General features: G+C 54.6%; 1 protein-coding gene across 3 annotated transcripts in view; it reads right to left on the bottom strand.

The window, feature by feature from the left end:
- MACF1 (microtubule actin crosslinking factor 1) overlaps positions 1–13,853 on the bottom strand; it is a 135,988-nt gene that overhangs the window by 39,376 nt on the left and 82,759 nt on the right. For all 3 annotated transcript variants that reach the window (XM_030504136.1, XM_030504137.1, XM_030504138.1), the window contains 2 exons: positions 12,876–13,371; positions 10,815–12,286 (listed from right to left, as the gene is read on the bottom strand). In XM_030504136.1, coding sequence (XP_030359996.1) covers positions 10,815–12,286; positions 12,876–13,371 — 1,968 coding nt within the window. The remainder of the gene's footprint in view (positions 1–10,814; positions 12,287–12,875; positions 13,372–13,853) is intronic.

Here is a 13,853-nt window from a genome sequence, read left to right as displayed (position 1 = left end):
AAAAAGGCGATAAAACGCATCCAAAAATGGCAACGGGACGGAGCGACCGGATCCCCCGGGCTGCCGGGAGCCGGCGGGGGGGACGGGAGCACTCGCGGCCGGAGGCTGCTGCTGCTGCTGCTGCTTCCTCCTCCTCCTCCTCCCGGCCCCTCTCGCACTAACTTTCCCAGCGGCCGGTAACGGGCTGCGGCGGCTCCGCGCCACCGGGCGGCCCGGCCATGGCTGGCGGGGGGGGCGGCGGGGGCCGGTCCCCGCGGTGGTGGTGGGAGGACGGGCGGGACACAGCGGGGCCGCCCCCCTCCTCCTCCTCCTCCTCCTCCTCTTCCTTCTCCTCCTCCTCCTCTTCTCTTTCCCCGCCGCTCTCGCCCCTTTTGTGCGCGGCTCAGCGGCCGGGCCGGGGCCGGGGGATTCCGCGTCGTCCCCGCGGGCAGCCCCCGGCCGGTGCGGCGGGATGCATGGCGCGCCCCGGCTGCTGCCTTCCTCTTCCTCCTCCTCCTTCTCCTCCTCCGCCGCCGCCCGCTCTCCTTCCCGCCGGCGGAACAAAAGGCCGATCCGCGCAGGCCGCCGCACGCCCCGGCCCCGCCGCCAGCACCGGGCTCCCGCGGCGCTGCCAGCCCCGGCGGAGGGCGGGGGGAGGCGGGCGGGGGGCGGCACCGCGGGGCGGGGCGGGAGCACCGGGGCCGCCCCCTCCCGGGTACCGCGGCCCCGTCCACACCCACCCCACCCCCCCGCTAATACCAGCCGCGGGAATGGGGGAACCGGGACCCCGGAGGGGAGCGGCGGGGGGGGGGCACTCCGCGGCCGGCGGCAGCCCCGGGGCTCGCCCGCTCCCCGCCCCGCCGGGACTGGCCCCTCCTCCGGGGGGAGGCGGCAGCCCCCGACAAAGAGCAGCAACGCCCTGGCTCGGCTCCGGCAGCGGCAGCGGCTCCCCCCGCGCACCGGCCCCGCCGAGCCGCGCTCCCCCGGCCCTTTGTCCGCGCCCGGACACGGGTTTTCCCCGGTTTCGCTCTTTAAGGCGCTTCCCAGACGAGCCCCGCGCTGGGAGGGGGCCTGGACACATCCTCGGGTCCCCTTCCCCTCGCACCCACCCCGCACAAAGAGCCGAGTTATTAAATCAGCCCCCAAAATCATCCCCAAAGTCCCATTTTTGCCTTCCCCGGAGCCACATCGCTCTGCCAAAAACCCACCCGCAACTTGCTGCCGCATGGCATGCCGGCTCCTCGCCCTAAAAACTCATTTTTGCAGCCCCAGCGCTGGGTCAGCACCTTGCTCCCTCCATCCCGAGCCCTGTCACCCTCTTTCTTCCCCCTCCCCAACCCTTGGGGTTAAGAGACGGGGAACATTCAAAGCGGCTGCAGTGGGGCTGGGAGACATGAATCACTGCTGCGAAGTGATGCTGAGGGAAGTCGCAGACTTGGGAGAGAAACCAGGAGGGCTGGGAACAGCCTCCACACATCTCCAGGCAACAACCCGCCCCACCAGCCCCCCGGCCTGCTGCCTCGGGATGAATTACGGCATCGGGATAAAAATACAAGAGCCTGGGAAGGTGCTTAATGCATAAAAGCGTGGACCATGCACCCCCATAGAATCATGGAATGGTTTAGGTTGGAAGGGACCTTAAAGGTCATCCAGTTCCAAGCCCCTGCCATGGTTGGGGCTAGACTAGGTTACTCCAAGCCCTGTCCAACCTGGCCTTGAACACTGCCAGGGATGGGGCATCACTTTTGGAGAGATGGGAACGGATGCTTTTGGGAAGGGGAGGATTCGGGGCTATGGAGGAGAAACACCCGTTGAACGGCCCGAAGAGCTCGGTGGGGCTGGTTGTGCACAGGGAAACCTTTGGAAACCCCTTTTCTTATTTCCATTATTAAATATGACCAAGAATGGGAGGTGGGGAGGAAGTGGGCACCTGGGGGTGTATATGAGCAGCCCCCCATAACCCCATTGCCCATCCCTTGTCCCCTCCAGACGAACGGTCAGGGCTGGCCCTGCTGCCTCCTCCATCCCTGACTGCCAACACCACAAAAGCGTCCCAAGCCCAGATTTTAAGACTTGGCAGGGACACCCCAGCTTTCAGTTGCTGTTATTAACCCAGCGCAGCTGAAACAACAGGAGGAGGGCGGCTGCGCCATGCCAGCGCTCCAGCAAAGCCACCCCCGGCCTCCCCGCTACCACCTTGGCTGGGAGCTGGCGGAGCAGGAGCGGGACCGTTACCGCTCCGGGGCCCCTCCGTGAGGAATCCCAGGCATCTGGGCTGGGGCGCGGAGGCTTTTTGTTCCACTGCGAAGAAGGAGCGAGATCTCGACGTGGAGCTGCCGTTTCACAGCCAGAAATTCTTTTCCCATTTCCTCACCGAGTCACGTGCCAGGAGCAAGCCAAGTCTTCCTCCAACACATCCCCCCCTGTCTCTAAAACCATTAGAGAAATATTCGGCAAGTACTAAAGCCAATTACAAACCTGCTGTGCCCAGCCTGAAGACCCCAACCGGAGCTCTTGCAGGTTCCCTAAGTCATGGCTTGAAGCCACCAAGTGCCACCCCAGCGGCGGGGACATGGTGGGAATTGCAACTTGAGCACCTTGCTCGAGCTTTGTGTCAGTTGATGGAAGGACAGGGCAGGACAAAAAGGTTCTTTTGGCTGTCTCCACGTGGCTCCAGCACACAGAGCCTTGCCAGCAGCAAATGCTGGGACTGAAATAAAGGGCTGGTAGAGCTTTTGAGCCCCAGCTCCAGCTTAGGAGACCACATGTGCCCACTTCACAGCTCACTGGACCTGCAGCATGGTGGTGGTGAGCAGAACGGACCATCAGGACCTCATCTGGCTTTTGTTCAGTCACCAAATCCCCATTAGCAGCACATTTTGGCCAAACCCACACTGAACCCAGCATCGAACCACGGCTGCAAGCACTGGGATGTCTGTGCTCCAGCTATCAGCCCACCATGCGGAAAGGACCAGAGAGCCCTACTCAGGGCTGTCACCCAGCCCAGACCCACGTCCTGCAGATAAAGACCCTCAGCTAAAACCCACCCAGAGGTTTTCCCACACTTGCTCCAAGTAGGAGCATCCTCATTTGTCTCCCAGAGCTGCAGGTTTGGAGCTTTCCTCATATGGCCACCGGCCGCGGGACACGTGCCCTCCCCATCCTGGGCTGATGTCACCCTGTTTACGACTGTGTTACATCCTGCCACCACTGTTTACATGGGAAAGCAGTATTTGGAAACCAATATATTTTTAGCTTGCTTTTAATGCATCTCAGCAGCTGGAAATGAGCGACCTGTGTTATGTGACGGGCAAGAGAGCCCCGAGAAAGCTCAAGATCTTTGATGGACACGTTGCTAATGAGCCCAGGGTACAACCAAGGGCTTTCTGCACCCTCAAGGCTTCAATCTGCCCTTGGTGCCAGGTAGGGCAGCACCCACTTGCCCAGCCTGGATGAAGGAGAGCTCCTGCCTCTGCACCATGAGCTTTGTCCCTACAGGTCTTGCTGCCCATGTCCCCTATACCCAATTGTGTGTGCCGGTCACTGCGTCCCTCATATCGGACTCTGTGAGGGTCACCAAGTTGGTGGTGGCAGGAAGGACACGGTGCCATGTCCAAGCAAGGCAGAGGAGATGAACCCCAAGTGCCTCCAGCCCGATGGAGGGACTCAAGGTGGATCTCAACCTCCCTCAGACCCTGCAGTAAAAGCACAAAGCCAAAGCGCACTCAAAATCTGCCTTAGAAACTGCTTTTTAGGTTGCTGTGGGATTTTTACCAGCGTGTTCATGTATTTTAAAACCTTTGCTGCATTTGTCAGACAGTCAGATGGATTTCTTTATCTCCCTTCCAATGCTGTTGTTCTCCTCCTAAACTTGCTCCTCTTGCCAAATCGTTGCCATCACGGTGCTGCGTGGGCAAGCCTTGAGCTCCCAGCCTCTTCCAGGCAGGAGCACTGAGGCTAATCCCATCCCACCATGCCAGGCTGGGTGCTCCCTCATCCCCTTGGCTTACAGCTGACTACAAACCCATTTCATGTCAGGCCTTTAACACCACGCAATCCCCTTTTCAAAGGCTCAGGTGGTTGGTGATGCAGCGATTTGAGCCTGTAGATGATGAATTCACGGCTCTCCTCTGCAGGGCTGGGGGAGGAAACCTCGGCTGGCTCCATAGGGGTCTGCACCTCCATGGGAAAAGTTGCAGGAAGAGGTTAAAAACCCAGACTTCCACAGAAACAGCCTGCAGCTTGGCTGTACAGACACATGAGCATGGCATTTTTACACAGATTTGATTTTTCCAAGGGTGCTGGAGCTGCACGGTGGCACTTTTCCCTGCAAGGCAGCTAATACAGACGTTGGTATAAATAATTCTCCCGAATGAAGGCCGGAGCCCACATCTTACAGCAGAGCTCAGGCACAGCCCCACACCATGGCATTGAGCGATGTCAGAGTAATCAGGGACAACAGGGAGAGCCCGAAGGATGGGGTGATGAATAAACTGCTCTGGAGGCTCCTTAGGAAGTGAGGTAAGTGTGTTATCATCCAGAGAATCCTCTGGATAGGAGACATTTTAAACACTCCTTCGGCAGAAGAATTGGCAATTGTTCCTCAAGTGCTGCGGTGCCAAATCCAAGCCCAAGCCCTTCCCTTGGAGAAGCCCCCATCTGCTCCAGACCCTGTGGCCACAGTCACTCCCCCTTTGGTGGAGAGCCCTGACTCCCCTGGATGCTCTGGGTGATGGGAAAGTCCATGTCCACGTGCTTCCTCATGGGTATCCCACTCCATGGCCACGGCCCACCGGGACCAGGCTCCTCTCCCTCCTCTGCTCAGCCCTTGCAGACACAGAGCTTCCCATCACCTCCTCCCTCGGATCCTCAGCTCTCCCGCTCTTATGCAAAGCTGGTATTTTTAGTATCTCCTGGAAACGCTGTGAAGTGTCACCACCACCAGCTAACGAGAGGACATTCCTATGGCCACTTCCCACAGCTGAGACCAGGCAGGGTCACCAAAGCATCTGCAAGGGGGTGGCTTGGGAGCAGTGACCCAGACTGGCTCCTGGAAGGGACCATTTGATCACGGCCCAAGTGTTTTATGGTCAAGACAAGACAAACAATAAAAGCCTCGCTATGATTTGGTCAGTCTCAGCAGCTCTTAATTCACTCTTTACTCAGGATGAAGGCAGTGCCTGTGCCCCTCTGCCTGCCCACTGACACCTCAAGGTCAAAGCCCATCCACTCGCTGATGAACAAGCCCATGGGCAACGCTCCCTTTGTAGAGGATGAGCTCTGGGGGCACGTTTGCTCTTCCCTTCCCCATACAATTCATTTCCAAGAAAGGAGGAGGCTGCAGGGACCTGCACAAGGACGTTTCTTTACAACACCCCAGGTTAGAAGCGCACCAAACACTTTGCAGCCCCACTTGGGCCCACTCACCCGAGCCGGGATCGGTGACAGCCCCGTCACAGCCCGTGCTTATCACCCTTCATTTATCACCCTCTTCTCCAACGAGGGGAGATGGTGCCTTTAAGGCAGCTTAACAGCTGTCAGAGAGGAGGCATTTCTGCGTGTGTTGCTGATGCTGAAAATACTAACCAGAGATACTTTAAGTAGGGCTGGAAAGCGTTCAACAAGAAGACACCGTCGTGCAGCCTGTCCCTGCTCCCAGCCCAGTCCCACCCAGCTGCTCCCAACTGGACGACTATCGGGAGCCACACGCATTCCTCCGGGGGCACACAAGGGTTAAAAATACCCTCGGCCAGGCTGGGGCACAGCAAGTGGCAGTGTCCCGCTCCCTGCCCCATCCCATCCCATCCCCTCATCAGCACATGGATGCGTTCCTGCTCTCCGATCCGGAGATGGGACACTGGTTTCCCTCTGCCCATCCTCAAGAGCAGCTCTGCAGTGGCAGCAGCAGAACTGCTGGTTCCAGAGATGGAATCACAGATCATCATATCTGTATCTCACAAAGCAAGATCACAAAATGCCACTTGTGCAATCAGGGACCACGCTTGTCCCCAGCCTGCTGAGCTCTGCAAACCTAAATGGGATAAACTGGGAAGAAACCACCCATCTCAGTCCTCCTGCAAAATAACCACCATGAAACCTCGCATGGTGCTGGGCCGATCCCATCCCACACCTCTTCCTGCTCCTGATGCCCCGTGCAATGACAACCTCACATGAGGGATGTGACGCCCTTGTAACCCCCAAGGTACATCCCCATTCTTGAAAAGCAGCACTTGGGGCAGCAGCATCCAGGAGAAAGCCAGGACACTGGGCACGAGGGACACTGTTATTAACAACAGCAGCACTTCTGATAGTGCTGTTGAGTCAGCTCCCGCCTGAAAGAGTCATAAATAGAGCACCCAAGAGCTTGGGCTCCTGACGAGCACCCGACAGCTAATTGCTGCTTTTACTTAGGGTGAAGAGGGGAGGACCCGGAGCAGGGATAGACAGAGCAGCATCTGAATGGCAGATGAGTAATTGCTGTGCAGGGCTTTACTCACTCACTGCATCACCCCTCCTGGGACTGCTTTCCTGATTTTTGTATTTATTTAAGCAAAAAGGGTGCCGGAGGCACGAGGGCTCTGGCCGACCTGACCTGCTCTAAAATAAAAATGGGATTGTGGCTTCAGTTCTTGCTGTCTGGGGATTCTCCCTCCCCCTCTCCATCATCCAGCATAAAACATTTATTGGCGTGAAGAAGCGATGCCCAAGTTCACTGCATTGAGTAACACTCCAGCTTCAAACAACCTCCCCAGAAATCCACAGCAGGAGCCACAGATCCCATCTCCGCTCCCCAGAGCCTGCCCTGGCAAAGCCATGGGATGCAGCAGCCCCTCGCTCTGGCTGGGGCGAGGGTGGGGTTTAATTAACACTGGGAGCGAGGTTGGGATAAGCAGCATGGCCTGTGCCAGCCGCGGCACGTCCCGGCTCGCCGGCATTCCTGTGCCGTGCCCCACTGTCGCCAGCACAGGGCGCAGGGGGAAGCAGCTGTGGTGGCCCCCACTGCAGCATCAGGAAGGGGCTGGAGAGTTGATGGGGGTCCAGCCACGTGCAGAGGTGTCACCATGAGTCTTCAGCCAACCTCACCTGCACCCATTTGGATGTGATGGTGACCATTTGATTATGCCATAGAATGACAGACTGGTTTGGGTTGGGAGGGACCTTAAAGCTCACCCAGCTCCAACCCCTGCCACGGGCAGGGACACCTTCCACTAGAGCAGGTTGCTCCAAGCCCCTGTGTCCAACCTGGCCTTGAACACTGCCAGGGATGGGGCAGCCACAGCTTCTCTGGGCACCCTGTGCCAGCGCCTCAGCACCCTCACAGGGAAGAGCTTCTGCCTCAGAGCTCATCTCAATCTCCCCTCTAGCAGGTTAAAGCCATTCCCCTTATTCTGTCCCTACAGGCCCTTGTCCAAAGCCCCTCTCTCAGCACAAGCCTGATCCAAAGGCCAGCATTAGTTTCCCAATCTTTGGGATGAAGAGTTGTAACTTGGGGTCTTGGGTTGCTGATGCTTGAGAGTACACGACGGAGAAAACCCCTACATGTCTCTGTGTGACCCTCTGTCCCTCATCTGTACCTGGGAAATTGCTTCCCTGTGGAATTCTGCTGTTTGCTAAATGGAACCAACATAAGCTGTTCAATTTAGTACCCTTTCAACTGCAGCCCATTTGATTCCAGCCATTAAAATTTAATATCAGCTTTGAGAAACCTGAACTGACAGCAGAGAGAATGGAGGGGGAAGAACTGCCCCAGCCTGGAAGCTCCTACACAGAGCTCTTACTGGTGGCTGTCACTTGTCCCTCATGCTGAAGAGCCCAACTCGGATGAGTGATGCTCATGGAGACACAGCACAGATTCTTCCACCTTTTAGTGGCCTTTTATACAAAAAAGATGCTCCTCCAAGAGGCAGCAATGGAAAGACGGTCCCTTGGGTTAAACTCCTGCTGTAGAGCAGGAGTTAAAGATGAGGTTCCTTTGCTCTGCCAGCTTAACACAAGCTGAACCCATGCTATTTCTTCTGCAGCATAGCTCTATCTGAAGCAATCCATCAGGATATCCATATAAGCACAGACTCCAAACCACAGAAATGCCTTTCAGCTGCACTTGATCTCGCCATAAAACTAGAAGCTAAGCTAGATGACCCCTTCAACTCCCTTCCAGATGGGTTTCTTACAATCCTCCAACAGCATGGTGCTCCAAACCGGTCCCTACCTAGGCCAGTCCTACCCCACATCACCATCCTGGCTTCTGATGGCTGTAGGAGCCGGCGTGGGCTCAGCCCCTCAGTGCAGCCATCCCCATCACCGCATCCGCTCGCTGAGCCGAAACACCTCCTGCAAACAAAGCTTCCCCCATCCCAGCAAGATCCCACAGCTGCTTCCCAGCCTCCCGCCTCCAAGAAAGCCGGCCAGGAGGAGCATTTACAGCGGGAGAGGGCTCATCCCTGCCATAGCCAGGATTAGTCCCTCTGTGGCCTGGGAATGGGGCTGGAGGGGAGAGAGGAAATGCATGAGTGGCAGTTCTCCAAAAGCTAAGGGTTTGTTGTAGGTTGTGGCCTTTTGGGGCAAGTTTGAAGGGTGTTTGCAGGGAAAAAAAAATCTATGGGGAGTTTCAAGAATAAACTGCTTCAGGAGTCATCTGTTCACGGCCTCCATCAGAGCTTCAATACATCTTCTTTATTAAAATCTGGACACAATGAGTCCAGAAGTGCCCACCTTTGTCAGGGCTGCATTGGCAACTTGCCAGGAGGCCTGGGGCCATGCCTGATTTGCATCTCATTTACACAGATGTTCATTAAAATTAATGCCTTAAGACATAGTATCTGCCTGCATTTGAGCCTTCTGGACAGACCGACCACGACGGCTCCCGGAGAGCCCCGGCCACCCCATCCTGCTCCCTGCGCTCAGCTGCATCGTCCCCCCACTGCCCCGGGAGCACTTCCCAACCCAGGAGCTGCCTCTGGTCCCCCCGGACACACTCTCCTGCATCTTGATTGTGATCCAAGAAGGGACACAGTTGTGATATTGTCTTAGGCGCTGAGAAAGAAAAGCCTGGTGCAGCCAAGAGAAGCCCCCTGAGGTCCCCACTTCCCCCAGAGCCCAAGCCTAGCTTCTCCAGCGCTCTCCCTCCTGCACGTCTGGAGTACAGCCGGTCCCTTCCACGTGCAGATGAGTATCTGGGATTGCATTTCCCCTTGGAGAGAACCGTAAGGTGAGGCTTTGCAAAGATGTGCTCTGCAGCACTCAGGATCCGTGCAGCAATGCCTGCTCTCGGGTTGAACCGTGCAGGGCAGGAATGCTGCTGTGTAACCATGATTGCTCCATCCCCCTTCTTGCTTCTCCCCCATTTTATTCTCAGCCATTACACAGTAAAACCCCACCATTGCTGCTGCAACTGCCAGTTTTCCACCAACAAAGACCCCAACTGCACCGTGTGGCCAACGAATGACGCCTGGTAAAGACACATCACCTCCCAAAGCACCCCTGGCTCATGCAGCCCAGGCCATCATCTTAAAGGGTCACTGAGCTTGAGGTCGCCTCAAGGTCACTGAGATAGAGACCATTTGCAAGCACTACGATGGGTTAATCTGTGCTTGCCAACCCCAACCAAGCAATCTGCACCAACGCTGGGTGTCCTTATCATTTCTAATGAGAGCTGCTCAGCTGGGAATAAGCCCTTGTTCTGTAGGAAAGTTTCACTGGTTTTAAGGACTAGAAACTCCTTTTGGGATACATTTGTTCCAAGAGACTCCTCGGTGGCGTTTACTGATGAAGTTCAATCCTTCCAATCAATACAAGCCCAATGCAAAACACTGCCCAACACAAAAGTTAACAGCAAAACCACCAGATGAGCTTGAGTTTGCCCCGTAAGTAACCCTTCCAAGCAATTTTTTGGATAGGAAACCCCCAAAACAGGAATACTTTATCCAGGTGAAGGTTCCACAGAGCTATTAAGAGGTGGAACAGGATCAGTTAGCCATGAGATGAAGAGTAAATCGCTGTAAAACCACCTCCCCTTCCCACCCCCCCATTAACACCAGGAAACGAGCAGCCAGATGTACATCAGCCCAATCAGCAGCTACCGAGCACACCAGTAATTGAAGTGTCACAGCAAGACAGCTTCTGAGCAGTATTAATATAATCAACATAGCGTAACAGCAGGACCCAACACCATAATACTGTGTGAAAAAACAGCAAACACACTCCAACTCTTCCCTCTCAGCATTTCATGCAAGCCTTGATGGTCTCCACCGGCTCTTTGCTGGGCTCATGAACAGCCCACAGCAAAACTTGGCCTTGGCTTTATTCCCTGTGTGTATCCCCTTGTCCCACAGCTTATCTGTGGCTTTACTTGTACCCAAGGACCCCAAAATGGGTGCAATATGTGGCCCAGACGAAGTGAACACCCAGTAGGAAAGGTGGGCCAGCTAGAAAGACCTGCAGGATGATTTGATCCAGACTAGACTCTCAAATGATGCCAACTTACAGTTCAGATGGACTCAAAACCAACCTTCCCTCCCCCAAAACCTAAAGGCCAACCACCTCTACAAGCCCACGAGGTACTGGCACACCAACATTACACATCTCAAGGAGAACAGGGAAAAGGTTTTTTCCTCCCAATAGCAAAACCGTTCTGCACCTTTTCACCACAACCAACTCCAGCAGCTGATCTGCTATCCTCCAGAGCAAGGCTATTTTACTACACCAAAGCTGCTGACACGACAGCAATGAACAGCAAAGCCATGATAGCTCGAAGACCAGAGGTCCTACACAAAAGACCACAACACTAGACAGACCTTCAAACACCATTTAAGAAACGCTACAGCATGAAGACTTACCTTGAAGTCTGCCAGCTGCTGGTTGATGGTTTCCACCTCTGTTCCCACCACCCACTGCAATGCCTCGTTGTCCTCCGCTGCGGTTGTCATGTGGGTCAGCTCTTTCAGCCTGCTGTAGAAGTCCTCGACACGAGACAGTGTCGTTTCTACCTGCTCCTGGCGGTTCTTGCCCCTCTCTGTCAGTTTGCTGCACTGTTTATTCAGTGTCTCCAGCTCACGTTTCAGTCCTAATAAATCGGGGCTCCCTTCGTCCTCCAGCATCTTCTTACATTCACTTTCAGAAGCTTCAATGTCACACTTCAGCCTGTGGAGTTTGCCCAGGAACGTGCGAACGTCCTCTGCTTGGGACTGAAGGCTGTCAGAGTCTCTTCCAATGGGGCCCATGCTGTCCAGCTCATCATCAAGATCCGCCAGTTGGGAGAACATCTCCCTGACCCGATTATTGAATTGACCAATCCCTTCAAGCTTGTTTTCCATGAGCGTACAGCAGTCATTGACTTTCTGCTTCACAGCTTGGAAGTCCTGCTGAGCCACCTCAGCTTGGCTTAAGAGCTGAGAGCAGTCAGACCCATCTGGGGCATCTTCTACTAGACCTTGAGTGAGGTTTTTCAGATAATCCACTTGTGGCTCCAGAGCCTGCAGCACCTCTTGCTGTGCCCTGAGCTTCTCCAAATTCTTGTTGCTGCAGGCCTGTGGCCCCAGTGCATCATAGATCTCCAGCTGGTGCTTCGCCCCTTCCAGCTTCTTCTCAATGTTCTTGAAGCTCTCTTGAAACTCCTTGAGCCTCTGTGACATTTCTTCAATGGAGCCAGTCTTGGCTTGCAGCTCTTCTGTGATAGCATCCATCTTCTGATTGATACCAGCCTTCTCATCCCGAATGTCATCCTCATCGGTTTGAGAAGCATCAATCAGGATGTCAGCAGCGCTGTTCAGCATCTCCAGCAAGGAGCGGCGCTTCTCCACGTCACTCAGCATAGCCTTTGATCTCAGAAGAGTTGCCTCCAGCTGCACTGGATCCAGAGTTACTTCCAGCTCCATCACCTTTGCCTTGCAGTCCTCCACCCAAGGCAGAAGGTCCTCTGCGTGCCGTTGGTACTTCTGAGCTTTCTGCAAACAGTCCTTGAGCTTAGACTGTCTGTTGGCAGCCTGCTTGCTGAGCTCTTCCCAGTGCGTTTTAAGGCTGACCAACTGGTTTTGCAGAGTGGTCTTCTCCTCCCCAGGCTGGACAGAAAGCAGCAAAGATTCTCCCTCGGCTACAATCATCTCGTAGGAGCCACTGTGTTGGTTGAGGCTCTTCTGGAACTCTTCTTGTTCCTGAATTTGGCTCTGTAGCCTCTCCAGTTTAGCAGAAATGTGTTGGCTCTGAGCTTGCTGGCACAGTTTGTCATCGAGCCAGGTCCTGAGTTCATCAAACATATGCTGGAACTGCTGGGAACTGGCAAACGCAGTCTGCAGTCGGTTCATCCGGTCGGCTGAAACGGGAATGACATTAGAACACAACAATTAAGCTGAAATCAAATAAGCAAAGTGCAATTATTTAAAATCAGCTCAGATGCACCAACTGTGTTTTGATTAACAGGAAGGAGCTTTCCATTGCATCACTGGCCTTTTTGCTCACTGATTCATAAATTTCCTTAATAGTAACAGGCAACGATAACACAGGAGTCTCAAGTTCTCCTGGCCAGTCCCTAAATGCAACCTCTTAGAAACCAGAAGAGGCATTCCAAGGTCAGAGGGTGGCCACTGGGTCTTCTCCATACCTCATTCTGAATTTAGGAACCCTTTTTTTCCACCCCAAGCACAGCACATGGCACACTGCTGCGAGCCAGACAGGCTTGAATAGCCACATCAGTGGGACTAAACTCACTCCCCAGGCTCAGGTATGTCTGGAGTGTGAACTGTCCTGTGCTTAGATCCACATAAAACACCTATGAAACACCCTAAAAACCAATAAATCTGTTTACTCCTAGAAACCCAGTAACAGGAGAGCCCTTAGGCAAAAAGCAGGGGTGGAGTTTGACATCCCCACATCTCTTAACCAACTTCTGTGCTCCATCTCACCTGCCAGGTCTTCCAGCCCTTTGAGAGGCAGCGCCACTGTCTCCAGACGTTTCCGTAACTCATCTTTGAGATACTGCTCCCCAATGAGGACAGAAAGGTCATCGCAGAGGGTCTGAGCCTCCATGATCTCCTCTTCCAGCTGCTCCAGGTCCGAGCGGATCTCACTGGTTTCCTCCAGCTGCTGCTTCACGGCGTCGGGCTGTGTGCTGATGGCAGACTGGCTGCTCAGGCGCTGCCCAACCGCCTTCACCTTCTCCGACAGACCCTGGAGCAGCTCCTGGTACTGGGTGCTCTTCACTATGGCTTGGTCAATTTGGCTGGAGCGGGAGTTGAGGCGTTCTGTTAGCTCGGACCATTTCTGATTAACCCCTTGGAGTTCTTCCCGCACCTGGTTAGTGGATGGAGAAACATCTCCAGGGCCAGTCAAGATGCTCTGAGCTGCCTGGTTGAGCTGCTCATGCTGTTGTTTGCGAGCTTCAAATTCCTTCAGCATAAACTGGAATAGAAATAACATACAAATGTTTGCATAAAACTGACAGCTCCAAGTACACACAGACAAAACAAAGCAGACCTCCAGGGGCTTTATCTAGCCCATGGAACAAGCCCTGGGCTGGGTAGACCAGATTTACTGTGACCTTCCAACTTAAAAAGCTGGGACGGGTCCATGACTTCTGTACTTTGCTCTCTCTTATTTGTGCTACTGCTGTGTAATGTAACACAAACTAGTCAGATGAGAAGGAAATCAGATGATGTTAACCGGGGCATTTCATTTTGTGATGCAGCCAGTTACTGACATGTTAGGATTAGGAAGCAAGAGGTTGATAAAGGGCAGGCTGCCAGGTGGAGGGGCAGCATGAGTGAGTCCTGCTGAGCATCAGCACAGGTCTTCTTTAAAGCAATTTCACTCTCCAAGAGGGGCCAAGTGATTCACTGATGAGTCAATGCAGTGCGGGGAAGGGAGCTTGAGCACAGCTCCCT

Source organism: Strigops habroptila, chromosome 12 (genome assembly GCF_004027225.2).
Source record: "Strigops habroptila isolate Jane chromosome 12, bStrHab1.2.pri, whole genome shotgun sequence".
In the NCBI taxonomy this organism is placed as follows: domain Eukaryota; kingdom Metazoa; phylum Chordata; class Aves; order Psittaciformes; family Psittacidae; genus Strigops; species Strigops habroptila.
Note: the sequence above shows the minus strand (reverse complement) of the source record. Positions and strands in the feature narration are given on the sequence as shown.